This window comes from Aythya marila (assembly GCF_965140915.1).
Source record: "Aythya marila genome assembly, chromosome: 17".
Classification (NCBI taxonomy): Eukaryota; Metazoa; Chordata; class Aves; order Anseriformes; family Anatidae; genus Aythya; species Aythya marila.
In genome coordinates, this window is record NC_139058.1 from 2658869 (window position 1) to 2685970 (window position 27102).

The 27102-nt window shown below is 55.9% G+C and overlaps 3 protein-coding genes across 3 annotated transcripts; 1 reads left to right on the forward strand and 2 right to left on the reverse strand.

The window, feature by feature from the left end:
- Window positions 1-729: 729 nt before the first annotated feature.
- On the reverse strand, window positions 730-16265 carry CFAP251 (cilia and flagella associated protein 251; the record flags this gene model as incomplete). The annotated part of the gene is made up of 21 exons (XM_082774404.1): window positions 730-937; window positions 1854-1955; window positions 3039-3267; window positions 5994-6137; window positions 6349-6439; window positions 8418-8581; window positions 8837-8951; window positions 9317-9501; window positions 9777-9950; window positions 10156-10304; window positions 10386-10633; window positions 12061-12246; window positions 12780-12997; window positions 13253-13297; window positions 13628-13705; window positions 13842-13922; window positions 14261-14369; window positions 14564-14673; window positions 14945-15085; window positions 15264-15460; window positions 16229-16265. The coding sequence occupies 21 exons, from the start codon at window positions 16263-16265 to the stop codon at window positions 789-791; spliced, it is 2952 nt and encodes a 983-aa protein (XP_082630530.1). The 3' UTR covers window positions 730-788.
- Window positions 16266-17361: 1096 nt separating this feature from the next.
- PSMD9 (proteasome 26S subunit, non-ATPase 9) lies at window positions 17362-20587 on the reverse strand. Its single transcript, XM_082773785.1, has 6 exons — window positions 20417-20587; window positions 20195-20294; window positions 19645-19850; window positions 19048-19149; window positions 18454-18542; window positions 17362-18144 (listed from the first exon to the last, which is right to left on the reverse strand). Exons 1-6 carry the CDS (start codon window positions 20528-20530, stop codon window positions 18117-18119), a joined length of 639 nt encoding a protein of 212 aa, XP_082629911.1. The 5' UTR covers window positions 20531-20587; the 3' UTR covers window positions 17362-18116.
- An 871-nt stretch (window positions 20588-21458) lies between these two features.
- On the forward strand, window positions 21459-26200 carry HPD (4-hydroxyphenylpyruvate dioxygenase). The gene is made up of 14 exons (XM_082773895.1): window positions 21459-21490; window positions 21646-21672; window positions 22355-22417; window positions 22970-23074; window positions 23244-23286; window positions 23358-23440; window positions 23593-23682; window positions 23785-23888; window positions 23977-24054; window positions 24199-24361; window positions 24490-24561; window positions 24844-24966; window positions 25088-25204; window positions 25351-26200. The coding sequence occupies exons 1-14, from the start codon at window positions 21488-21490 to the stop codon at window positions 25459-25461; spliced, it is 1182 nt and encodes a 393-aa protein (XP_082630021.1). The 5' UTR covers window positions 21459-21487; the 3' UTR covers window positions 25462-26200.
- Window positions 26201-27102: the final 902 nt, after the last annotated feature.

A 27102-nucleotide genomic window follows, 5' to 3' on the forward strand; every position in this document is an offset into this window, starting at 1 on the left:
AATGGACAGTTACACGCACACCGGGTGCTGGACTTGGTTAACTCACCCCCGGCACGCACCTTTGTGCTAATTGCACAACCGCGGATAACTTGCAGGCTGCGTAACAGCAAACTCTTGTTTAAAAAACATTGCCAGTGAGAGGAACGCTTCTCGAGGCCCTACATTATTATTCAAATTGATGCTGAGGATGATGTAAAGAAGGAAGCGTGTTCAACAGCACTTCACTGATCTTCCCACAGCAACTTGTATCAGCCTCATTATGCTGTTTACACAAACACCGTAAGATGCTGTCCCATCGGTATTGCACTTCTCATCGGAGCTACTACTTTCAGAAAGGAAACCAAAGTTTCAAAGGCCAAAAGGGAAACCCGGTTTCAGTGTATATCACAGCGTTCCTTGCATCACCAAAGTCTGGTGGTTTTGTTTGTGTAATTACAAACCCAGTCTAACCTCTCCAAGCATTTCGCACAGGACATTTATCAACGTATATAATCGATACAATACTTTTATATTGCTATTTTGCTGCCTGTTTATTTTACAAATAAATACCCTCTTAACATAATGGAAACAGACAGCATCTGGCAAAAACCCACCCTGAAATAAGTTCTAGGAAGGCTCTAGCCAAGGATAGGGGTGATCTGTGCAAAAAGACAGTGCAGCAACCACGGTGTCACTCTTTACAGGCTTTAGTTTGTGACCTTTAGTTTTTAATAAACATAGAATATAAATTTCACAGATACTTGAGGAGAGGATGTTGGAAAGTGGGAACAAGTAGAGAATTGTGGCAGCTACAATTCTGAGTCTTCACAGATCAACTGTTCATTGATTTTTACTGTTCTTTTCTCTGGCTCGGCAATAGGTAAGCCAAGAATGTCAGCAGTGAACCTCTTTGCTGTGATTTCCTCTGGAATTTCTTCTTCAGTCAAAGCTGCTGCACCTGGAGAGCAGTAACAACAACACAAAACACACAATAGCAATGTAAAAAGGGCATTCCAGAACAGTAATACTTGTAAGTCGCAGTGAGCAGATGGAATGCTTTTAACGATGTATAGAGTAATCATAAAGTATTGGCTTACTAGCTTAACACTTTATACATTCTTATTGGGGAAAAACTGCCAAATATGTGAGGCTGAATCACCTTGCAGTACATACAGACCACAAAAGAGCCAAGGGAGCAGACAATTTTTACACTCCATCGGTTTGACATGATTCTAGGATCCTCGGACACCCAGGGACTGCTGTCGGTGTGCGATGCTGTGTGGTTCCTGCACAGCACACAGCTGCTGCCAGCTCACCAGGTGCTGCTCCGGACTGGTGGGGACTGGGACATGAGCTGCACAAAGCATGGTGCTCATCAGTGGTCCCAGTGGCAATGGGCAGAGCGACATGGGTGAAATCAGCTCTCTGATTCACTGCTCTAGACCGGGGTAGGATGGGACATTAACTGCATACGAATGTGGTTTTTATCAAGAGTTCTGTTACTGTGAGCATTGCTGCCTGGGTGAAGTCAACACTGTAATTTGCATAGTGCAGGATTCCTTTTTGCCTGCGGACTTTGGCGTGTAAACCTTCCACTCTGTGTTTCCAATTTTGGTTCCAAGCCAGCAGACAAAGAGCAATGCAATCCTGTCAGGTCTCAGTTACATTTCATTGTTCATTTATTTTCAGAGACAGCGATGTAACTGTTGCATGGATGAAGGACAATCTACAGCTCTCTGACTATTCTTGCAATCCCATCTCAGTGTTTTTGACAGCTCTTGGCCTAACAGGGTAATGGGCTTGCAATTTAAATTACTCTGTTTGGGAAGTGAAGCAATCCTGCCTCTGTGCAGCGCAGAATGTTAATCCCATACCTGAGGGATCGCACGTGTCCAGGTCAAATCTTCCTCCCGCTGAATGCCTGCCCAGCAGGGCAGTCAGACACTGCGCCAGCTCGTCCTCTGTCATATGCTCTCCTGTATGTGATGAAGTAAAACCAGCCTCTTGGGTTATGGTGTTGTTAGCACAAAAAAAAACAGAAGACAACTCAAACATGAACAATGTACAAACAAAAAAGGGTAGTTTGGAAAGGGACTTGGCTTCTCTGAGACACAGATCCCATCACCAATCAAAGCACATGATCCCAACACAAGAAAATGTTGATCCCAAGGAAAACGGTTCCCCTGTCTTGCAAGCATTTGGGGCAAAAATGCCTATCAAAGGGAGAAGGTCTGATGCAAACGGCTCTTAAGGCTATGTTGCACTTGCAGGAGCCTGAGCTGCTGTTCGCACTGGATAAAGCGAACATAGTGCTTGTTCCCAGCTCGTGGCTGGCTTGTACCCTGAAGCATAAGGTTATAGATTTGTTATGAAACTGTTCTATCCTATCTAATTATCTATTTATGGATGTTCACACCATCCATATGCATAACTAACCTTTCTCACATTGCTTGAATCCTCATTGTGGCCAGGAGTTTTACTGGGTGCTGTGCTAAGTAAAACAGCATTTCCCTCTACCTGTTTTAGTGCTCAGCTGCACTAAAAGCTCCCTGTTTTGACAGCAGGAGCAAGACAATAGCAGCATGTAATTTACCACTCTAGCGTTGGCCATAAGTACATTTATACATGCCTTTACAGTGTTTCCTCTGATTCAGCTGAACGAAACCATGCCATCTTTTCAGCTTCAGTCCAAGACTCTGACCAATTTCATCCCTCCTCTCTTGTCACCCTCTTTTCCCGCTGTTTACAACCTTTCTGGAGACTGTGTGGGGAATGGTAATAAGGGTACACTGGAGGAAGGATACGATTTGCCAAGACCCATACTCATCGTTTGACAGAAAAGATCATTCAGACCATCAGAAATTTCTAGAGCAGCAAAAGAAGTGCAGCTGAGACAACAGACGTGATTATTCAGTTTAAAATCCTAAGGCAGGTGGCTCCCCACGCCTGCCCTGGTTACCAAGCTATAGTTCCAGATTAATTTTTTGCTGCAGTGAATACATTCTGAAATTGAAGACAGAACCAGCGAGCATAAAACTAATATTAGAAAAATAACTCACCTCTGCACTGAAGCAGCAACAGTAAGTCTCCTCTGTCAATAACTTTGTCTCCGTTCTCATTGTCATAACCAAGAACCTGAAACGCTCGCCGTATGGCTTTCATTGACAAGCCAAACACAGGCCGATGATTTATATAAAGTTTGATAAAATCCCCTAAATTGATTTTTGTCACTTGTTCTCCGGTGTCCACATACTCGCTGAATTTTACTTCATTTATCATTTCTTCGATCTACAGATGAAGGCAAGGCAGACTGTCAGACATTTGCTTTTTGGAGAGCATCAGGATGGCTTCTGATCCCCCAAATGGTGCCGCAGGTGTCACGGCAGATCCCAGCAGTGCACTAGTGCTCAGCAGCCGAGGATGGACACAGCTACGGTCACAGGCTCATTGTTACGACAATATCAGCTAAAGATGGGGGTAGCAGATGCATAATCATTTTGGATTTCCTCTGTTTGCTGGTGTGATAGCTCTCAGTGGTGCCAATGGAGTTGCTCTAGATTTACACAAGTAGAAGTGAGCTGTTTCTGTTCCAAATTACGTTAATGCTAACAGTGTGAATCCTGCAGCACTCTGGCATATCTGTCCCTCTCAGATAAGCGTGTTGCCCAGGAAGCTGCATGTTACTGCTGCGAGAAGGGGAAGAAGCCATCCCCAGGGGCTGCATGGCGAGGGCTCCCCATGACTTCGCAGCTGTCCCCAGTACCCTTGCTGCAGCTGTGTCTGCACTCTGGGGACAGCGGGCAGGCAACCCGCAGAGCAGTAAATACACCAGCCCGCTACAAAAATACGTGCACGCAACTCCTGACACAACCAGGCTGCACAAGGGACCTACACACCCCAGCAGGCACCAGCAGTCATCTCCTATTATCCTCCACCCGCCGCAACAGGCGTCTGGCACGGCTCTGTCACGGCACAGGACAAATCTGAAACTTGCTCGTGCCACGCACCGGCCGTGCTGGGTGCCCGTGGTTTTCCTTAGGTCTGGTGCCGTGCATCAGCCCAGCTGGCAGCGTGCCGATGGGTCCAACGGGCAGCTCCTGCTCCCTGCCCTCATGTCCTCGTGCCCCGAAGGGCAGCCCCTCGCACAGACGCGAGCGGTGAAAAAGCACCGAGAGCAGTCCCCGTGCCGGCACGCACCGTGCGTGCGGCCCCCCAGGGAGGGAAGCTGATGCAAGACCTCCCCGGGGAGGACGCTGCGTTCAGCCTTTGTCCTCGTGTCACAAGTTTTTCCACTGAATGAAGCCCAGGGAAGGGGGAAATCTTCGCCTTATGTTTTCCCCGTAGTGAATGCCGTGCCAAGCGAGAGCAGTCAATTTGACTCAGCTCTGGCTGATCTGGGATTAGGTTTTTTATCAGCCCCACTGAACTACAGACAAAAACACCAATTCCCCAAAGCCTCGCTACTCAGCCCAAGCTGTTCTTTCTCCCTCCTGCTTTTCCTTTATTAAAATACTCCGGAGAGAGATGGACTTTCTGCATTTTAATACTGTCCTGCCTGCTTTGAGAAGCAGATTGTAGGTTGCCTGCTTTCCCAACAGCTTTGCACCTCTTTCTATGCCTGAAATGCTGTTATGATTTTCATTTAGAGGGGGGGGTTAACAGTTATTCTTCCAGAGACATTTCTCAGAGGAATACGTTCTCTCTGTCCCCAAGAGGCAAAAATGCAATGAGCCAAGGAGAAGCTCTAACAAAGCACCGGGGAATAACACCGCAGCCTGACACAAGGACAAAGCAGTCCCAGCTTGGAGGAACATTCTGGGGGTGCCAGGGCTCCAAAGCAAACCTGCTGCGGGCTCCCTGGCAGGGACACGGCCGGGCAGATGGGGTGGCACTGACCTGAAGCACCGGGGGGTCCGGCACAGTCAGCAGAGACGCAGGCAGCCTCCCCCGCGGAAAGCCGAAGGGAGCGCAGAGACTTGCTGCTTCCCTTGGGAGAACCCCTCCTGCGCTGAAGGGCTGTATCTGGTGCTAGGAGGTTGTTATTTAAATCTCCTTGCATCAGGTTCTGTAATTATTATTTTTTTTGGATGCGTTTTAATTGCCCTTTTGCCAGGTTACAAATGAGGTCTGTACACAATGCAATCGGCCTCGTAGAAAAAGCTACAAAGGGAGAAGCAGCAGCACCCTTATTAAATCACTTGTCTTTGCCTGCCGTAAAATTTGAAGCTAAAAAGCTCTTAAGAAATGTTTGATAGGAAGCTCCTCTGCTGCAACCTCAAAGGCAAGCTCAGAGAGAGCTTCTGCAGAGTTTATCAGTTATGAAAGAGCTTTACGTTCCGTGGGAATAAAAGCTGCTGGCTCCATCTAAAACCGTTCTTTCATCAGCCCGAGACAGAACAAGAAAAAGAGGCTCTGTCAGCATCCCAAAAGCACGGAGCTGGGCACTCCCACCCGCACCAGTAGTGTGTGGAGCACGCTTTGGCTGTCTCCTCCCAGACCAGGCTCACCCAGCACCAAGAAGCACAGAAGTTCAGACTCTCCTGGAAGGCACAGGAAGACCAAAGCACAACATTGCCTGCACACAAGGTACTTTAGCCTATGGACTGTGGAAAGCTGGAGACTTGTGCCTTGGGAGCCAAAGGAAGACTCACAGAAACACAGAAGCAGAGGACAGCTGAAGTTGGGACTCTGGAGGTCATCTGGTCCAACCTCCCCCCACAAGCAGGTTGCCCAGGACCATGGCCAACTTGTCCACAACGTCATTCCTCAGCTTTCTCAGTTCATCCTCTGAAACCCAGCTCTCTACAGCCATTGCTGTTTTATAAGTTTGCTGCCAAATTCTGATCACTACAGTACTGATGCAGACCAGGCTAAATACATTTAAGCCAGCAGATATACCCTGAGAGCCATCCAGCATGGCAAAGGTCTGAATCTGGCCCTCGGGCTGCTCAGTAAACGCAATCATTCTTGCTCTTTTTTTTTTTTTTTAATAATAATAAAAACATCTGACAAACCTCTTCCTCTGATGGATAAAATCCCATTGCTCTCATTACAGAAGGAATTTCCTCCAAGGGAATATGCGTTGACACCTGTCTGGTCTCCAGTGCGTCGATGCCTTGGGTGCGCAGCTGCACATAGTAGAAATAGTCTTCCAGCTCCTGCGAGGGATTCAAACGAGACACTGTAAAGTTCAGCCACCAACAGGCGAGGGAGATAAGGCTTCTTTTAAGGTTCACTAACAGGCGTATCAATGAGACCGCTGTTAAAGGCGATCTGGACAAAAAAACTAAAGAAATGTCAGGCCTGTATAAATGAATCTTAAACTCCAACCAGATGTTGCCGCGCAGCGGTCACGGTGAGCACAATTACCCTGAAGAATTCGCCTTCTCGGCCGCCCTCCAGCAGGCTGTAGAATGGGACCAGGTCCTCCCCACCCAGGGACGCTGCAGCCTCCAAGGCACTGGCACGGGCAGAGAAAAGAAGGTGCAGGAAGGGTTCGTGCAGGGGGAGATTTCTCATTTCCCTTTCTAGCCATTGTTCGGAGACACTTTCGATAAATAAATAAAATCCCCCGGCCTCAGAATGCAGGAAGGAGAAGCATTGCCTTGAACCGTGTGCGATTTTATCATCGGCCTGCTCTTCTACGGCATGTTTCATACCCAGGTTTTACATACAATAGCACAGTGTGGGAATTAATTATTCCTGAATGGCCCTCTTGTTTGGGGGAACGAGCGCGGGGCTGGGAGCCAGCAGCTTTTCCATGGACTCGAGCTGGGTGTCTGGCATTTAGCTTTCCTGCTTCCTTATAGAGACATCGAGGGAGACGAATTAGCTAGATCAGCATTTTGAACGTGCGGAGCGCCGGGACTCGGTGTGTGCAAGAAACCACACAAAGCCAGCTCCCCGTCCCTCGCTCCAACACGTTCCTCACCGACAGCTCGGCACAATCCCTTACGCTGCGAGCGCAAGCGGCGGTGCCACAGGTGCAGCCCACGTTAAACGGACACAGCACCTCCCCGTTCCCATTCCCAGGCAGCTTTAGCAAGAAGAATCTCCTCGGTTTGTGCAGATGGAGAAGGGAAGGGAGCCTGGCAGCACCATCTCGCCACAGCGTTGCCACACAACACCCCGTGCCCGCAGCAGGGCTGCAGCTTCGATGCACACCTCCGTTGCGCTGCTTCCACATGGTTTTTGCAAGCTCGGTGCTTTTTTTTTTTTTCATAATTAAGTTATTTGGGTATTAAACACAGTGGAGATGCACAAGATGCCAGGAGCAGCAATAAAATGATAATTAGCTCATCAAGAGCTCCGCTCCAAAAACAAATTACACAGAAATTCAATGTTGCCTGGACTCCGGCCAACCATTATAAAGAAGGATCATTTATATTCTATTGCCTTCCTTAAAATGTCGCTTATTCTGACCCCCGACTGCTTAAGCCACACAAAGTGGAAAAGAAAATAAATAAGCCCATTGCTTTCCCACCCAGGTTTCATTGTTCTGGCGCACGGAGGTGAGCGAGCTCAGCACCCTCCTGGCTCTGTGCTGTGCAGGCAGTACCTGCAGGAGCCATTTACACGGGACCACTGCATGCTTAGCCACAAAATCTGCCTCCTAGGAAGATAAAGGGTGTTTCATAGGGGCAGCACACACCAAAAATAAGAGGCCACACTGCTCTCCCAGCTGCTGCTTCCTTCCGATGTATGCACATTCACCGTGTGCTTGCAGCGAGCCCTCTGCCAGTGCCCACGTTGCAACGAGCTTTGGTCCTTGGTGTGCCAAGCAATGGTATCCAGATCCTGCCTCATGGGACCTCCGGGAGCACACATCCCTTGGGTCAGGAGCCCGCCTGGCAGGCCATGAAGGGCCACACACCCTGGCAAGGGCAGAGGAAACCTGGCAGAGAAGCTCGCTGCTGGCACGCTGGGCCAGAGCCCGGGATGCCTCAGGAGCAAAGCAGCCTTGGCTCCTTCAGCCATCCCGTTTACTGCAGCCCATTTGCTCGTGTAAGCAGAGCTTTATGGGATTACGGTGGCTTGTCCTAAATCCAGCCTTCAAATGCAGTGGGGATTTCCTCGCAAATGCTGGCCTATCCCATTTGGAGAACAGACTTTTTTGTATCAGCCGTGGCCCTGTACACTCCTCCTGATCCCCTAACCAGATAATCCCTATCCCAGCGGTCGGACTCTCACAAGGACCAGAAATCCCTCAATTTCTTGGCATTTGGATGTTATTTCCCAGGCAGAAGAGACGATGCAAAGAGAGGGAAAAGAAATAGCTGGGAGACCTGGCTTTAGCTGCCCCGGACACCAACAGAGACCTTCCAGGACAAAAGCCCCATTCTCAGTATAAACGCTGGGAAACATTTGCTTCAGCTGTGCTGGCCAAGCAGCTGTGGAAAGCCACAACAAGACTCCCTTCTCCTTCCCGCAGTACTCACTTCAGGTTCACCTCCCATTTCAGAACGGTGCGGTCGTTCCCCCCCGCCGTAAAGACGTAGCGCCCGTCGTAGGAGCAGGCCAGGTCCGAGACGCCGTCTGGGTGGCAAATGAAAGCTGAGGACTTGTGGGGGTTGCCATCCACAGGCAAAATCTGCAGGCCCACCTGTAAGGGGAGAGGAGGAGGTGAGGGCTGGGACTCCCGTGAGAAAGCCGGAGCAGGCAGTGCATGGTTTGCTCTGCAGTGACATTCCCCCAGTGACTGTCACCTTCTACACCAGCCCTTGCCCAAAACTAGGACTTTTGAAGTGTCTCCACTGTGCTGTAGTTCACTTCTCCTGGCCCTATGAGGGAAGGTTCCCTTGACCCCCATGTCTAAGCCAGCAGTACTCCAAAATATGCCCTGTAAGAGGCTCTGTACCTTGTCCTTTGTAATGTAGGCCAGATAGCATTTCTGGGGGTCTGTAGTGCTCCTTGTTGGGAGGATTTGTATCTTCTCCAGTGGGGAGCCATAGGTTGGTCCCAGAAGGGTCTTCCTAAAAGCAGACAACATTGTCACCCACTCTAGGGCTCACAAAAACATTTTCTCCCTCTGAAAGGCTGTGATGCATGATGGGTGGATAAGGGGAGCACGCAGGATAGCACAGGATCCCTGTCCAGAAGGGACCACACCGGGCTAAGAGAGGAATTTAGTGCTCAGGGATCAGTCCCTGGGCTGTGCTGATCCTATGGGCTCCTATCTCCTCAGCTGATGCCCAGCCGATGCATCTCAAGGTGGGGAGAGGGCAGGTGGGAGCTCAAGGTGGGGGCTCAGGTGGGAGCAGGGCAGAGGAGAACTGAGACTCAGGATAGGGCTCCCAGGCAGAAGGTGAGGGGGCTTGGGACTGAATCTCCCCCCAACCTGCACATTTTGGTTGTCGTGTTGTAGAGCTTCATTTTGTAGCAGCTGTTGGCCGTGAGGATGAAGGACTCGGTGCCGAACTGCGGGTACCAGGCCAAGCACAGGGGCACGGCAACCTGCTCTACCCGGTCCCTGTGCGAGATCACCAGCTGGTCCTTGCTGCTGCTGCTCAGGTCATATTCCACCTGGAGGGAAGACAAGGAAGCACGGCGATCTGCCAGCATCCTGGACGTGGCAGATTAACCGGATCTAGCGGCTGTTGCAGCAGCCAGGGCGAGCAGCCGGCAGAGCAGAGGCTCATCCCCAAACCCTGGGCAGATCTGCCTCGAGGCCAGGCTGACAAACAGCCGGTGGGGAGAGACACAGAGCTGCAGAACCACGGGCTGAGTCTCCCTCTCTTGTCCAGACAGGACTTCAACCACGACGCCCTGCTGCCCTTCAGGCTCTCGCATCAACATACCAGCTGCCGGTCCTCCCCGAGGCTCAGGAGCCGGGGCTCATCGCTGTCCAGCTGAACCCCAAACAGGATGCTCCGGATGGGTTTGTAGTGGGAGTGGAGCCCTGCCAGGTGTTCCCAGCATCTCTGCCCATTTTGCAGGACTCTTTTGTAAACAGTCACCGCGTATTTCTCATCCTGGAACGAGAGCATGAAGGTCAACACACCACAGTCCCCTGGGCACATCCCCTGGCTAGCAGTGGGCAACCACACGTGTCCCCTCAGGGCTTATGCCAGCCCTGCCAGCTCTGCAGACCCCCAGAGGGTGAGGATTGTTGCCTTGAGGAAGCATTGGGGCAGACAGCTCCATACGAGGCATCTGGGTAGGACCAAGCAGGCTTACAGCGGTTGCGAGGTACTCGGAGTCATGGGAGAAGTTGATGTGAGTCACGGCGCCCCGCGAGAACCTGAAGGCTTCACAGCAGGACTGAAGGGAAATGGCATCGAGGATGTACACAGTTCCATCAGTGAAACCAGCAGCCAGAAAGCAACCTGCAAAGCCCACCAGAAAACAATTCCACCCCAATCCCTCTTTTGGGAAGCTCCGTGCTTGGCACATGGAGACCAGGATACCTTCGGGGTCATAGGACAAGCACTGGATGCCAGCCTCAGTGAATATCCTGCTAACGAGGTACTGGGGCTGCTGGTAGTCCCACACTTTGAGCAGCCCGCAGTGACTGCCCACGGCAAGCAGTGCCTGCCGGGGGTGACAGGCGATGGCAGTTGTTGCCTTCTTGGCCTCTTCCATGACTTTTTCAAAGTTTGTCCCGTCTGTTGCAACATGGAACACTGTTGCATCAGAGGTTGAAAGGATAAAGTTCCTGTTTAGTGAGAGAAACAAAATTTGATGAATCAGACTAGCTGGCTCGTGTCCCTCTGAGCGATATTACACAGTCTTTTTTTGTCAACTTAGCAGGACGATCGCTTATGTTTTGCGATACACAGTATGCAGACACTTGTTGACCTGGAAGGCAGGTGGCACCCTGTGTCTGCACCCTGGGGAATCTCCACAGGACGGCACTGGAACCAGTTCCCTTTTCTACTTGGGTAGGCAAGTCAGAAGACAGACGCCATCTGGGTAGCTTTTGCCGTTTGCAAGTCACTGGTGTGTGAGATGGACAAACGAGCAATTGAGGGTTCTCTGAATAGTCCTTTCACTTGTCCCCACACCACCATTGTCAGTGGCTGCAAGTTGGCCTTGCTGCTGCAGACGGGGCAGAGGACGGCTCGAGACCCAGCGTGCAGACAGAGCGGCCGCCTGTTCGTCGGCTCGGCCGCGCCAGCTGCAGCGCAGCGAGGACGGTCCCACTGCCTAAATGGTGACGGGTAAAGAAGGCGTCTGAGTAATCAGTCAAACAGGCCTGAGGACTGAGAGGCTGGGTCCCACACGAGGGTCAGGAGAGGACTGTGTAGGGCTGAGGCAGAGAAGCCCGGCCCTGCTGGACACATGTGGCCTCAGCCAACATTTCCAGCTGGCCCGTGGCCACCACTGGTTTCTGCTCCTCTGAACTGGCCTCCAGAGGATGCTGGGCCTCCTGCAGAGGCAGCCAGGCGACAGCAATCCTTCAGCTTCCCCTTTGGTTTTCTGCCTTTGGTGCTCCCCAGAGCAGCCATGAGTTGCAGGAGCTGCCGGGAAGAGGTGCAAGGCGACATGGAACAACTTGGGAAAACACGACACTTCCCGGGGCACTGCTCCAGGTTGGAGACAAACCTGTTCCACGTGGCTCTTTGGAAAACACATGCAGTGATGGACAGACACTGCCAGGAGAGTCTCAGCAGGAGCAGTGGCCATATGGTTTGCAGCCCCAGAACAGCATCATCAGTCCCACAGACTTCCTACAGCCCCTCGGGCATCGCCACGTCCCCGCTGGGGCTGCCCCAAGGCACTGAGCCACGCCGTGCAGCCCAGCGCTGCACCACCTGGATTATCTCGCCCAGCGGTGGTAAAATCTGACTGGAAATAGCCACCAGGGAGGGATTTAAGGGGGGAGGATTAAGGGGCTCAGCAGGAGCTGTGGGCTCGGCATTAGCCCTGCCTGGCGTGCCGGCTACGTGACAGAGGAGCTGTGCGGCTCCCTGCCCAGCTGGATGTCCCCATGCCGGCATTAACCAACAATTCTCCATCCTGTGCCTAGGCATCACACCCTGCTCGTGATCTGAGAGGTGCTGGGGCCACCAGTTTGTGACGGGCACTGGGAAGTGCCCACAGGGCAGATGCAGAAAGCTGGGTTTATGGGGGGAGGCTCACCCAGTGGTGAAGGGCTGGCTGCCGGCGCTGGAGCAGGCTGAGGCGGCATCAGGAGGCTCAGGAGGGGGTTTGGAGAAGGAGATGGAGCAAATGGGCCCCACGCCGCTATGGCTGTAGCAGGCCAGGAGCTGCAGCCGCCCGTTGTAGAATTTCACCCGGCCTTTCACATCCCCTGTCACTATGCAGCTGGAGGGAAGGGAAAGCTCTGCGTTAGGGCTCGAGAGGCACCGTGAGCAGGTCTGGCCTGCCCTCTGCTCCACCGGTGCAACCCACAGGGCAGGGACACGGGGTGGCCGTGGGGACACGCAGCGCCTGTCCCTGAGCTGTGCGGGATGAGGCCCGTGGAAAGCGTCTGAGCAGCATGCTGATGGAGAACAGCCAAGTATTTACTGGGTAGAAACAAATCTCTTCCCTTCTGCCTTTTCTCCGCACAAGTGCGTGAGAAGAGCCCCTCACAGACGACGGCAGCAGCTGAAAGGCTCTGCTGTGACCCTGCCATGTCCCCAGTGCTGTCCCCAGGGCTGCTCGGAGGCTGCCTGCTCCCTCTGCCGGCAGAGGCCCGGAGGCTGAGCGAGACGTGGCTGTGTCCTCCGTGACCATGACACGGCCAAGTGCAAAACTGCAGCACTGCCAGTAGCTCCCCACTGTTACCTCTGCCATTTCTGGGCCCAGGTGCCCAAGCACTGTACCCACGGCTATGAACAGTGCCAGCTCCTTACCTCTCCAGCACCATCAGCACCGTGATGCTGCTCCTCTGCATTGGCACCAGCTTGGTGGCCTTCGTGCTGTGCGGCCAGACCTGCACCTCCTCGGACAGGGAGAGGGCATGGGCCATGTCCCACACCACCAGCTTCCCAGCTGAGGTGCCCGTCAGAGCCTGCGTGTTGTTAAAGTGGAAAGCCGACTGGCTGAAGTGTCCCACCACGCTGTTGAAGGTCTGCAGAGAGAGCGGCAGGGCCACAAGTTAGTCCTGGGCTCTTTCGTCCCTGCCTGTCCCGAGCTGGGACTACTGCAGGCAGCTCTCCTTGCAGGAGCGAGCCTCAGGAGATGATGCTTGTCCCTGCTTGTCCCCCCCCAGGAGACCGAGGGGGACAGGCTGGGGACATGGCCACTGGTTTTGCAGGGGGACAGGGTGGAGGTGCCACCAGCAGGAAGGCGAACAGGGGACGTGCAGCCTTCCCCACACGCTCACCTGCTTGGTTAAAGGCGGAGTGCTGTACTGCAGGCCGGCATCACTCTGTGGGGAGAGCAGAATGTGAGTCCCTTTGAGGAGAACCACCCCATAACATCACCCTGCAGCAGCTGTGTGTCCCTTCCCCACCCTCAGCTGGGGACCAGAGCTGGGCTCGGGGGCCAAGAAGGCTCCAAGACCCCTCAGAGCATGTAAAACCACCTTCCCCTCCGCCTGCTCCTCTCCCAAAAGCTGATGATGATCACAGGGCACACAAACACACATGGGAAACATGGGTGGGACCGGCCTGGTGCAGGCACCTGGCCCCATGCCACCTCCATGCCCCCTGGTAGCACGTTGGGTGCTAGGAGGAGGACTCCCCACGGTCCTACTCACCCACAGGTAAAATATCACCTGGGCTTTGCTGTTGCTGACAAACTCATAGGGATTTTGGGGGTTAAAAACGACAAAATCCTGAAATTAAAAGGTGAGAGCTGCATTAATGCCAAGCTGAGTGATGTTCCCTGCTTTATTCTTTCATGCAAAACTTCTGCATTTATCCAGGCACATCGAACAGAGCACAGTGGCCCTAGGTCCACACAGCACTCACCTGGAGCCCAAATTCAGGCCTCAGCTCTGTGCTGCACACCGGGCTCTCGGTGGGAGATGTCCACCTCCAGACACAAACTTTCTGTCACAAGGGGGAAACCAGGAGACGTTTGCGGCTTCCTGAGAGCTCCAGGCAGGCCCCATCCTCCAGCTTCAGAGGATGGGGGGGATATAAAAGACTGGAGCAGGATAAACATAGCATAGCCTGACAGCTCAATTTCAGTAAGCACTGCTAGGAATTGCTTCAGTGAAAGCACATCGGGAGCTTCTATCCCATATTCAGACCTGCTTTCTCAGCTCTACCGTGTTCAGTTTAATGAAATCCAGCAAAACCCACACAGACCCGCTCTCTGCCCCCCACCCACGAGAAGAGCCTCCCAGGTACCCACAAAGCCCCAAAGGGGGCAATGTTTTCCTCACCTGCACCCTGCCAGCACTGATGGTCACCAGATACCTCGCGTCCCGGGAGATGGCAACAGCGGCAACCCTGCCACCGGGGTGGCTGTCAAAGATGGTGCGCACGGGTATCCTGTGGAGAAAAACCTAAATTTGGGGAGGGGAGGGAGTCTGTAGGCAGGGTGCTGGTGTGGGATTTGGAGCAGCCGGCGCTGGTGCTGAGCATCCTCCCCAGGCCTTCCTCCCAAGCAAAGGGCTCGCCCCCACGGTCCCTTCATGTCCCACAGACACATGGGGTTTGTACGGAGGAGGCTCCCAGCAGCTCACCCCGAGAAGGTGTCCCACACGATGACCAGAGGGTCTGGGCCTCCATCAGCAGTGGCAACCCAGCGCCGGTCCTCACTCACACACAGGCAAGAGATGGTGTTCGCATGGCCCTGGTTGGGGAAAGAGAGAAGCCCTGGGATGCTCCAAGACAGGAACTTGTTTCAAGCATTTATCAGCTGCTTGGCTGTGGGATCTCCTTATTCTCTCTCCCGGGGGTCCTCTGCTTTCCTCCCTCTGTCCCCACTGGGGTTACAGGTGTCCCCAAAGCAGCCAGCATGCCCGCAGCACCCAGGCAGCTGCTCTGGCCACATGCAGGCACCAGGATGAGGGACAAGGGAAGGTGCTCAGGATAAGGGGAGAGGAGGGAGCCGTGTACCAGACCTGCAGGTGGTACTGCCGGCCCCCGAGGATGTCGTGGATCACGGCTGTATGGGAGCAGACGTACAGCAGCACCCGGTCCTCCCCGCCCGCCAGGCTGTGCACGGCCAGGCTGCTGTTGTAGCCCAGCGCCCAGGACAGGCTCTGCGGGAAGAGCAGCTCCTGGCTCTTAGCAGTGGGAACAAAACAAAGGAAAAAAAAAATCCCCCAAAAAGTTCCTGGGGGGACAGGACAGAGCTGGGCAGGAGAGCTGGGCAGGCCACCACAGTGGCAGGTAGCACGAGGTGGCACCACGGATGCTCTCCTGCCCTCTCATACTCACGAGGGGGTGACAGCTGCTCTGCTTGTCCCCCTGGAAGAGCAGACCCGGCCGGGCCACCCACAGCAGGCTGGCAGAGCCATCGTGCTGGTCGCCCTCCCAGCTCCTCTGCTGCTGCTCTTGCTTTCCGTGACCCCCATGAGGGCTGGAGATGACCCCTGTGGGGTCAGGCTGTGCTGGGGCGGGTTTGGGGGGTCCCTCTGAGCATGGTATCCCAGTGGCAGTGTCTTCTAGGGCAGTCTTCAATGTGGCTGCATCCTGCCACCCGTCCCAGGTGCTGAACAGGGTTCTTGGGACCCCTGTCCCCAGAGGAGACTGTGGGGGACCCAGTGGTGCATCCCCCGGTGCTCCTTCCTCCTCCTGGGCAGCAGCCGTGGGGCCCTTGGAAAGGGAGAGAGGTTTGGGTCCGTGGCAGGAGCCCTTGGGAGGCTTCCTCCATGCCACTTCATCTTCTTTTGGGGCTCCAAATCAGCTTTCACCTTTTCCCCAGGGCCCCCAGCTTTTCCTGTGTCTCCCACGCAAGGCACAGGCCCAGTTGGATGCTGCAGCCTCGTTGAGCGAGATAAGGTTTCGTTCAGCCCAGGGACGAGGCTGGGGTCACATAACTCGCCGGCAGCTCAGGTGCTCAGCAAATATTGATGGCCGGGCAGAGCCTCCGGGAGCAGGCTCCAGCCCCACAGAGCTTGTTTAGTAACAAAAGTGGGGAAAGGGGGAGCTGAATGGAAACTCCTGCTCACCTCAGCTCTCGAATTTGCTGCTTTAAGTCATCAGCAGCTGCTGGTAGGGGCGTTTTGGGTCCCATGGGCAGGACTGCATCAAGTGGGCGCTCCCCCTGAGTGCTGGAAATGCTGCAGCACAGGGGCCCCACTCTGCCTCCCCAGGGGATGTTGGGGATAAATTATAACCAGGAGAAACCCCCCTGGTACTGGGGATGGGGTCTGTGCTTCCAGCTGCGGTGCTACCCTCACCTGCTGGGGTGGCGCAGCTGCTTCCTGACGTGTCCATCCGTCCTGGGACATCTTGGAGGTAGCATCACTCGAGTCCATCCTCAGCTTCGGCTTCCTTCCAAGAAGCCTTCAAAGAGCTTTCAGTCTGAAGCCCCAGCTGGAAACCTCCAGCAGGCAGGCTGGACACGGGCACTAAGGCCAGGCAGGCAACCTCCAAGTCCACAGCTCAGCTCTAGGTGGGCACCAGCTACAGAAAAAACCCTTTTGGTCCAAGTCCAGTCCTGCAAGGACCAGGTTGCAGGCCAGGGGAGCGCGGCTAGGACAAGTGAGAGATGCTCTGCAATATTTTAGAGCTGCTCTAAACTACACAGCCTCCCAGGTGCGGCCGCACAGTGAGCTGGAGTTGGGCACAGCAGGTCCCAGAGCCCCCTTTCAGCCCCCGTAATGCCCCCACCGAGCACGAGCAACCCTAGCACAGCCCAGCCCGGATCGGGCTCCCTCTCTGCCTGCCTGCCCCGCCATGCACAGACATTTGCTCTCAGATGGGATTTTGCCACCGTCCCAGCACGTAGCAGCACTTCTTGTGCTCGGCAGCTGGCTCGGCTCCAGCCTCACCTCTGGGTTTGAGCCAGCACCGAAACCCCGGTCACACAGAAAGCTTTTATAGGAGCACCCCAGGACAAATCCTTCCCCCAGCACCCCACGGCCACGGCCACAGCCCCGCAGGTCTTCCCCAGGCCCCGAGGGACCCCACCAGCCCGGACCCCGCTCACCATCACCCCGCTGCCGCCTCTGTTTGCAGCCGCCCGCTGTTCCCTGGGCAACGGCTGCAACGGCAGCAGCCAGAGACAGCCCAGAAAGTGCTGGGAGAGGTGGCTCATCCCCTCCTTGTCCCTTCCATGTCCTCTCTTTGTCCCCTTCTCGTCCCCACCAGCTGCCACAGAGAGGTGATGCCGACCCCCTGCCCGCAGCACGACCCCCCTGGTGCTCAGCCCCTCGCCCACAACTTGCTTACAAAGCACCAGCATTCGCCTGGGCTTTGGCTCTGGAAGGCCGGGGGATCCTGCTTTTAGGACCGTGCAGATCTTCATTTAACCTACCCAAAATGGCCCACAACAACTGTCTGAAAATAACAACTTCTGCACAAACAGAGAGATGCATCACTCAGTTTTATTGTTCTGGGAGAGTATTTTTAAGTTCACCTGGATAAAAAGATTACAAACAAAAACAAGTCACCCCCAAATCCCCTTGAAGAGTTCATACACCCTAAAACCAACTAGAGCAAATAATAATAATAATTAAAAAAATCAAGTTAGGAGAACTTTTACAGAGTCATAACTGAACAAAATACTAAAAAGTAAGACAAAGTAGAATTATAACCCCCTATTCCATAATTAACTAAAAATAATTAGGCATTCCAAAAATTCTTTCATCGTATTTGGTAACTTCCAACAGCTGTTGCGATCTATTACTAGAGAGACAAGAAAGTGCCCCAGGACTTCTTAGTATATTTTAAGTTGTTCACTGAGGAATTTTAAGGGAAGGGAAAAGAGAAGGAATGCTCTGTTATCACCAAACAAGAGCATTTTATGCTCTTCAGAATCGGTATCAAGGGAAGCTTGGGTTTCTCTCTAGCCTCCCTCCAAAGCGATACAAGAAATAAGAGATGAGAGGCCACATCCTGCAACTCTACAAGCTGCTCCTCATAAATCAGCACAATTCTGAACTGTGGTAAGGCTTCGCTCCATCCTTTTCATACTCTGCCAGTCTGGCACCTAGATCACAGCCTCCAAAACACTATTTCAGCAAAAATGAAGATAACACGGGAATTTTTCAAACCAGGCCAGAGTCCAAAAAGCAGGCACAAGCTTCATCTTTATTGTTTTCTAAGCAGTGATCATCTTTGTGATCATCTTTGCAAGGGAATGATGTTGCAGCTGAAAAAGAAGAGCGTAGGAGGAAACGTTAAAGGCTCAGTTCTGAAAGAAGCTCAGAAGAACTGACACAGTTTAAATCAGGTCCACCACATCCCTCTTCCATTTGCTCCCCCTGTCAGAGGAATTAGCCACTGAGATCTTCTGCCCTGCAGCTCACATTTGACACAACCCGCCTCCCCACCAACAAAACACATCAGGGCAGGCAGCAACACACACGTAGTGAAGCACAGAGCTGGCCCTGCTGCAGGAAAGTTGCTCTGAGCTGGCTGAATGCCTCACCCACTCCGGTTAAATGAAATAAAAGCCTACCCCAGGAGGCCCTTCCCAGCCCAGCGCTTCGGAGTCAGCCCCAGGTGCACTTTCTTGCCATTGCGGATGACAGTCACGCTCAGCGGTCTCTGGGAGGGGGGAAAAAATGGAAAGAAAGAAGGAGAGTTTGCAACTTCCCATCACCAGGTCAAACCTTTTTTGTGTTCTTCTGCTGAAGCACCAGAAGAACATTACAACTACTTCAGCAGTTCTCATTCCCACCACTTCAGATAGATTTGAAAGGAGGGAGCATTCGGTGGACAGAAAGCTCCATGAGATCTCTCAGTTCCACTAAAAACCATCTGAAAGCTGCGATAGCTTCTCTCCCCAGTCCAGAGGGCCGTGTGCGTGGCATGGCAGCGCAGCAAACTGCTGCAGGCAGTGCCCCGGCGTGGAGCAGGCAAGATGAGGCTCACAGCAAAGGGCACACACCTCATTGCTCTGTTGTCCAGGCAGGAATAAGCTCAGTGCTGTGAGGGAACAAGGCTACAACAGTGCAGACTGAATCCAACACGGAGATCTGACTTCAACAAACAAGCTACAGGTAGCCAACAGAGACAGGCAAGAGAACTGCTTCAGCAGAAGCAAGCTCACCCCTTCGCTGTGCTGCACCACCGTGGCGATGTTCTGCAGGTTCTGGAAGTTGTGCACATTGACGGAGCCAAACTCCACAATCTCATCATCGACCTGAAGCCCCTGGACAGAGAGAAAGAAGCTGAACATCTGCGTTCTCTGAAGAGAGGTAATGCCATTAGGGCATGGAGCTACGTTACACCATCTTCATGTTGTTAGAAATAAATAAATACCTATTCTCGTGCCCTATTTTATGGGAGGAGAAACACTGATTCTAGAATGATCGCTGAGGCCTTGTGTGGTGCTATGGCACAGCAGAGACAACAATTCTTCTGGTTCAGCACAGGGACAAGTTGCTCCATGGGACACCCTGGTGACACTGGCACTGCCACACAGCTCCCCCCACAGGAGCTTTCAAGATGAACTATGCTGGTTAAGAAGGTGTTTGAGCCTTTGGTAAACACTTAGAATAAAAAAACCTGGGGGATGGGATGGTAATAAATGGTGTCCCACGGGTTATTCCTGCTTGTGATGAGAACAAGGAGCAAGCCACCTGCTCTGTTTCCCCTCGAGGTCTGAGCAAAGCCCTCCCCGTGGCCGTCAGACCCACGGACTTACCGAGACGCTCGCCGGTGACTCCGGTGTCACCGCGTTCACTCTGGCAAAAGCCTGGGGCTGGGCCAGGCCCTGGTCCTGGCTCTGGCTCAGCGCCTCCGCCAGCGCCTCCGCCTGGTCCTTGGCCTGCTTCTCCTTCTCGCGGGCGTGCAGCTGGTGCAGGGCCTCCTCCACCTGCTTCATCAGCGCCTTGTGGTCGTTCTGCAGGCCTGCGGGCGACACCGGGAGCGCGGAGCGAGGCCCATGGGAGTGCTGTTTCTCAGCACTTTCACCCCAAAACCGGGATCGGGCACAAGATGATGACCGGGACACCCCGGGGCACGGCTGCGGCCACCACCCACCCCCAGCGGGGCAGGGCATTCCCCACCCAGCCCTGAGAGCCACACACAGGGCACACGAACGGGCAATGAAAGGGGTTGGGGGGACCCGGGGGCACCTGGAAATCCCTTTAAAACCTCAACACCCGTTAAACGCCCAGCACGAGGCCACCCCAGCCGGGCAGGGGGGGGGCTATGGGGGACTATAGGGGATCAGGGGGGCTGACCCCACTCACAGGCGATGCTGTGCCGGGCCGCCCGCACCCGGTACACGTCGATATCAGCCCGGGGGAAGCCCTCGGCGTCCACCAGCGGCTCGTCGGGACCCACGCCGCTCTGCGGGGGGACAGCGGGCGGTCAGGGGGAGGACACGGGGCGGTGGCAGCGAGCCCCAGGCTCCCCCCCCGATCTCCCCCGGTCCCCTCCCGGTCTCCCCTCGCTCCCCACGCCCTGCTCACGTCTCGCAGCAGCTCGTAGCACGCCCGGATCCTGGCCTCCAGCTCGTCCTTCTGCCGCACCAGCTGCAGCACCGCGCCCGCCGTCACCGCGCTGCCGGCTCCGGGCTGCGCCATGGCTGGGACGGGCCCGGGGACGCGGTGCGCAACGAGGGGCGGGGCCAAGCGGAGAGCTCCGCCTTCGTGGGCGGGGACAGAGAGTGGGCGTGGTCACAGAGAATGGGTGGGGTACGGCAGAGGGCGGGGTTAGCGCAGGGGGCGGGGTTAGAGGCGGGTGGCGGGAAAGTGGGCGGGGACTAAGAAAGGGGCGGGGCCAGGGCTGCGCGCCCGCGGGAAGGCGGTGGCGGGGGCAGCGGCATGGGGTGACAGCGGGGTGGCACTGACAGGGGGTGGCACTGACAGGGGGTGGCAGTGGCAGGGGGGTGGCAGTGACAGGGGGGTGGCAGTGCAGTGACAGTGCCGTGGGGTGACACGGCAGCAGCATTGCCACAGGGTGGTGCAGCGATGGCAGTGCCATGGGGTGACACGGTGGTGGCAGCTCCATGTGGTGACACCGCGATGGCAGTGCCATGGGGTGACACCGCAGTGACATCTCCATGGGGTGACACAGCGGTGCCGCTGCCTCGGGGGGATGCGGTGGTGGCCATGCCATAGGTGACACCACGATGCCATCGCCGGGAGGTGACCACGTCCCCGCTGCCATCCCCACGGGGTGTCAGCAGCAGCAGGTGGCACAGTGCCACCACCCACCACCACTGCTCCAGACCCATGCTGCTGCCACCAGCCACCCTGTCCCCGCTCCTGCCAGCCCTGCAGCACCGCTGTCACCGTGGCTGAAGGAGCCACCAAGTGTCCCCTGCCCCTGCACCGTGCATGCACCCACGTCACCCTGGCTTGGCTGCAGCAGGGAGGTCACCAGGCGCAGGAGGGGACCCGTGGGACCCATGGGGCCAGCACCAGGACGGGGCAGTGCCCGGGGTGGAGCCGAGGAGGAGCCGTCCCTTGCCCCGCTATATCAGGCCCGCGCACCGCATCGCGCCCTCTTCGCCGCTGTCACATCACCGGGTCGCAGCAATGGTGAGGGTCGGGACCAGATGCCAAATCACACGGTTTGGGGGGAATTTCGCCGCTTTTTCCCCCCTGCTTGAAGCTGGGCTTGGGAGGGAAGGTGCTGGGGCAGCTGCTCCTCAGCTGTGCCCCGCTAACCTGCCCCTCTCCGGTTCTCTTTCCAGACGACTTACACAGACAAGGGAGAAAAGGTAGGTGCTGCCTCACAGCCCGCGGTACTCCCAGGGCAAGGCTGACTGTGGGCCCCCCTAGTGCTCACTTCGACCACGCAGCCACCACCTGCATAGGCTGCAGAGGATGGGCTCCGACTGCTTGGCATGCTCAGCTGTGCCACTTCCATGGTTCCATCTCAGTGCAACGGGACACGATCGGCACCAGCAGCTGAGCCCGACACCTCGGCACAGTCCCCCCTTTCCTGCCCTGTTTTGCTCCCAGAGCTGTGCCTGGCGGGGATGACACAGAGCAAAGGGGCTCGCTGCGCTCTACCCCGCTTGGGTAAATCGTTAACATAGAGGTTAACGAGGGCACCTGGCAGCAGCAGGGCCACAGGGTTTGTCCTCACGTGGGCTCCCTGGCATCTCCAGATACTCTTTTCCCAGCTCTCCCCTCCCGTTCCTCCCTGCCTTCCCTTGCCCTGGCCTGCCTGCCTTGCACTGGTGCTTCACAAGTCCATGCTACCAGGAACTAACTGTGTTTGTAGGAACTGTGTTTGTAGGAATCGTGTTTGTAGGAATTGCATTTGTAGGAACATCACCTGTAGGATCTGTACCCGCAGTGCCGCAGCCGCTGCCCTCCCAGCCGGGGCGAGGAGCAGCCCCGTGGCACGGCGAGGATAACCAGGCAGCCAGGACAAATTTTTCCCCTTCCCTTTAGCCCCCGCGAGGCCGCTTCATCCACTTCCACTCCATCACCTTCTGGGTGGGGAATGCCAAGCAGGTAGGAGGCTGCGGCCGGCCGCGCGTGTGGGCAGGGGCGGTGGCGGTGGCGGTGCCGTGCTGGGGACAACGCGGCCACTGCGTCCATTGGCTGCCGGGGGGGCGGCTGGTGGCCCCTGGCGCTGTCCCTGTGCCTGGCCCTGGCTCGGGGCCACGGCCTTGGGGCCCTTGCGCAAGGCGAGGGGCGGTGGCTGGGGGTGTGTGCGGGACAGGCCCCCAGCATGCAGATGAAAAGCGAAATTATTGCAGCCCCGCTGTGCACCCCTCTCCCTCCCTGCCCGGCCCCAGCACCGGAGGGCTCTCCAGGCAGCGCTCGCTGTGGAGTTTTGGGGTTCTTTGTGCCGCTTTCTTGTCCCTGCTTGCTCCTCCTGGGCTGCTCAAGGAGGGTGCCTGCGGGAGAGGGGCTCATTTCGGTAGGCAGGGGCAGAGCGGGGCAGTGACAGATTCAGCCCCGTGCTGCTGGAAGCAGCAAACACCCCGCGTGCACACACACACACACGCATGCACACATGGCCCTTGCACACACCGTGGTTTACCCGTGCCGCCGTGGCAGGCTGCCTCGTATTACTGCAACAAGATGGGCTTCGAGGAGCTGGCGTACCGGGGGCTGGAGACGGGCAGCCGGGAGGTGGTGTCGCATGTCATCAAGCAGGACAAGGTACGGTGACAAAGCCCCGACGGTGGTGCCACCGCCGAGGCACCCCCTGGTGATGGGGAGATGCTGGATGTGCGCTGACGCTGCCCAAAGGCGTTTTCAGCGTTAAACCCCACATCCATGGCACACATCCCATCACCGACCCCGAGCCCTTCATCCTCTTCCTCTCCAGATCGTGTTTGTTCTCTCGTCTGCACTCAACCCGGGGAATGAGGGTAGGTTTTGGGGGGCCGAAGGGGCTGGGTGGTGTGCAGCATCACCGCTCACACCCACCGGCTGCCGGCAGAGATGGGCGAGCACCTGGTGAAGCACGGGGACGGGGTGAAGGACGTGGCCTTCGAAGTGGAGGACTGCGACTTCATTGTGCAGGTAGGCAGCGCCCGCAGGATGCAGTGGGGGCCCCAAAACGGTGAGTTTTGGAGGGGAAAAGGAGTGGCAACGAGTGGGGGTGGAGGGTCCTGGGGCCGCGTCCCCCCAGGCTCTGGGCGCTGCGGCAGGACGGGCGCTCTCCCCCTGCCCAGAAAGCCAAGGAGCGTGGAGCCGTGGTGGTGAAGGAGCCCTGGGTGGAGGAGGACAAGTTCGGGAAGGTGAAGTTTGCTGTCATCCAGACGGTGAGTGCCAGGGGGTGGCAGGACTCAGCCCCCCATCCGTAGCGGGGTCTGCGCACCACAAGGTGCAGGGTGGGCACGGAGCTGCTTCCCTCCCCGCTGCAGTACGGCGACACCACCCACACCTTGATAGAGAAGCTCAACTACAAGGGGCTCTTCCTGCCTGGGTACCACGCGCCCCTCTTCAAGGACCCCCTGCTGCCCAGGCTGTGAGTTGTGCGGAGTCCCAGCACCTCCTTGCAGCCCCCAGGGCCCCCCTAGCCTCACTGAGCACTGCCCTTGTCCCCCTCCCCACAGGCCAAGCGCCAAACTGAGCTTCGTGGACCACGTGGTGGGCAACCAGCCCGACCTCCAGATGGTCCCAGTGGCTGACTGGTAAGAGCGGGGAGGGCTTGGAGGAGGTGGCACCGCTCTGCTGCCTCACCGATGCTTGCTGCTGAGGGCAATTAAACCAGAGCAGAGGTTCATTAGTGCGGGGATGGAGCGAGGGGCTTCCACGTGCCCCCTGTGGCCCGGCAGGTACCAGAAGAACCTCCTCTTCCACCGCTTCTGGTCGGTGGACGACAAGCAGCTGCACACCGAGTTCAGCGCCCTGCGCTCCATCGTGGTCACCAACTACGAGGAGACCATTAAGATGCCCATCAACGAGCCAGCGTTCGGCAAGAAGAAATCCCAGATTCAGGTGAGCACGAGTTGATGGGTCACCAGCAGGGCTTTGGTGAAGAAAAGGAACAGGACCAACGGGGCAGTGGCTTGCTGGTTGTGTGCCATAGCCACAGCACCACCAGCACAGTGAGATTTTCCCCACAGGAATACATCGACTACTACGGAGGGGCCGGAGTCCAGCACATCGCGCTCAACACCTCCGACATCATCTCGGCGGTGAGTGCCACCACGGCAGCTCTGCCTCGTGCCACCACAGCGCATGGTCTGCCTGTCCCTGGCTCCTCTCCAGGCCAGAGAGCCTCTGGAGGCATCGGGGGCATCCTTGCATGGTGGCTGACCCCACACTGCTTGGAGAGGGCACTTGGGGCCTAAAGGGAGAGGGTGGGACAGGGCCCATGCTCCGTTTGGGGCCAAATCCACAGGAAAACGTCAACTTTCTTCCCACCACCACCTGTCCCCGCGTACGCACCCCACACTCAGCTCTCCCCCGCCCTGCAGATCACCAACCTGAAGCAGCGTGGCATGCAGTTCATGGACGTGCCGTCCAGCTACTACCAGCTGCTGCGGGAGAGGCTGAAGGCTGCCAAAATCAAAGTGAAGGAGAACATCGACAAGCTGGAGGTGGGTTGGGCTGCGGCTGGGCCGGCTCCCCACGGCGTCTGGCAGGGCTGAGGGGCCGCGTGGAGGCAGCTCCGTGCCCCTCGGCGGGTCTCGGGGTTATCTTCCTATTGCCTTTCTCCAGGAACTGAAAATCCTGGTGGACTTCGATGAGAAAGGCTACCTGCTCCAGATCTTCACCAAACCAGTTCAAGACAGGCCCACGGTCTTTCTGGAGGTCATCCAGCGGCACAACCACCAGGTAGGCTGCAGGATTGCACTGCGAAAAGCAATAAAGTTGGCCTGGGGGCCTCAGCGGGGCCTTGTGCCACCACACAGCCAGCTCTGGTGGTGCTGGGACCCCGTGGAGCCCGGCACCACGTCCAGTTAACGCTGTCCTCCCCGCAGGGCTTCGGCGCCGGCAACTTCAAGTCTCTGTTCGAAGCGATAGAAATCGACCAGGACGCGCGAGGCAACCTGACGGTCCTGAGCCCCAACGGGGAGAGCGAGCGCATGTAGCGGCAGAGCGCGCCCAGCCTCCGTCGCCGGCCCCTAATGAGCTTATTCCCTAATGAGCTGATTCATAAACAAAACGGGGACCGGGCCGATGCTTCGGTAAATAGCCCAGGGAAGTCGTTGCCAAGCTGGTGACGTGCAAGGACTGATCCTGACCCAGCCCAGGGGTGCCCTTGGAAGAGGGGATGTGGAAAGTGGTGACCACGAACCAGCCTAACCCCATCTGAGCCCCCCAATTCCTGACACAGGGAACGTGCCCAACACGTGCAGCTCTGGAGGAAGACACAGGAAACAACTGGAGCGCTTAAACCCCATCTACGTGAAGTTTTCCATTAATTTTAGCTATGCGGGAAGCTGAGAGAGGAAAGCATTCAGGGATTTGCCTCTCTGCGTGTCTCTTTTTAATTATTATTACTTGTAGGTTCAATCTTGAAATTGAATTTCCTGAGAGTAAACATGATTTTGGGGTAGCTGCAGCATTCTGGAATGAGATGATTGAATGTACACGTTTCAGCCTTCCTGCCCGTTCCCCAGTCTTGCTCCAGTTCCCATAAGCTCCCGAATTAACGGAGGGTTGGGGTTTTCCAGTGCTTCAAGAAGCAATCGCTGCCTTTGTGGTGATTGCCAAGCTCAGTCCTGGCTGCAGGTGAGGACTCCCCTCGGGGCATCGCCCTGGGCACCGTCACAGTCCTTGGCAAGGGGGCTTTCCCCACTGACAATAAAATCCGTTTCTGTCACAGTGTGAGTGCCTGGTAAGTCCGTGCTGCCAGGGCTGCAGGCCCCGTGGCTGCGGGGTATCAGGGAGGAGCTGAGGCTCCAGATTCAGCGATGGCTTCGGTGCCATGCAGGAACTGGTGCCTCACGGCAGGGCCAAGTGGCCAACACCACCCAAACCCAACCAGCCTTGCTAATAAAGTACCTGCAGATCCCAAGTCCCACGCAGATAAGGAAAAGAGGTGGAAACAACCTCAAATGCTTCCTGAGGACCTGCAGACCTCAGGATGCACCAGCTGAAGATCACCACAGGCTCATGGTGGCCCCAGGTCTCCCTGCTGTCACAAACCTGCCCTGCAGATCCCCGCAGCTCCCAGTGCTGCTCCTTGTGTTTCCCAGTGTGGAAGCTGCTCAAAGTCTGAGCCAAGCCCCCGGCTGATGCTGGGCTCCCAGGACATGATGTGCACCCATACACAGCCTGAGCCTCTGCCCGACCCAGCCAGCCCCGGGCTGAGCCCTGCCAGCAGCAGCCTCCTCGCTGTGGCCGGGGAAAAGGGAGCCAGGAGAAGGCACCAGCAGCCGAGGCTCTCTCCTGCCAGTTCGTTTTCCACCTGTCAGCTGCTGCATTCATCCCTGCCCTGCATACCTCCTACTCCAAAATTCAGAGAAGCCACTTTTCTGCTGTACCTCTCTTGGTAGGCTAAGGGCTTTCACCTCCACAAAGTAAAGCAAAGCATTAATAAATAAATAAATAAAATGAAGCCAGAAAAACTGACATGGTCAGAGTGCCCTGGGACACCCAGCACAGTGCAGAATGTATTAAAGGTGAGATCCGTCTGCGTCTGACCGCTGGGCAGGTTCAGCCCGTCGTGTGGCTGCTCCAGCATGGACACGTGTTGAGGCTTCCCCCTGTGGCTGTGTCCAGCACAG

Excerpts from the sequence above, each read along its gene's own strand:
- HPD (XM_082773895.1), top strand. Across the intron at positions 22,418-22,969 it reads GGGTGGGGAATGCCAAGCAG|GCTGCCTCGTATTACTGCAA; the intron begins GTAGGAGGCTGC and ends CCGCCGTGGCAG. Across the intron at positions 24,562-24,843 it reads CCTCCGACATCATCTCGGCG|ATCACCAACCTGAAGCAGCG; the intron begins GTGAGTGCCACC and ends CCCGCCCTGCAG.
- PSMD9 (XM_082773785.1), bottom strand. The coding sequence starts at position 20,530 with ATGGCGCAGCCCGGAGCCGGCAGCGCGGTGACGGCGGGCGCGGTGCTG. Across the intron at positions 19,851-20,194 it reads GGCCCGGCACAGCATCGCCT|GCCTGCAGAACGACCACAAG; the intron begins GTGAGTGGGGTC and ends TGTCGCCCGCAG. Across the intron at positions 18,543-19,047 it reads TGGTGCAGCACAGCGAAGGG|AGACCGCTGAGCGTGACTGT; the intron begins GTGAGCTTGCTT and ends CCCCCCTCCCAG.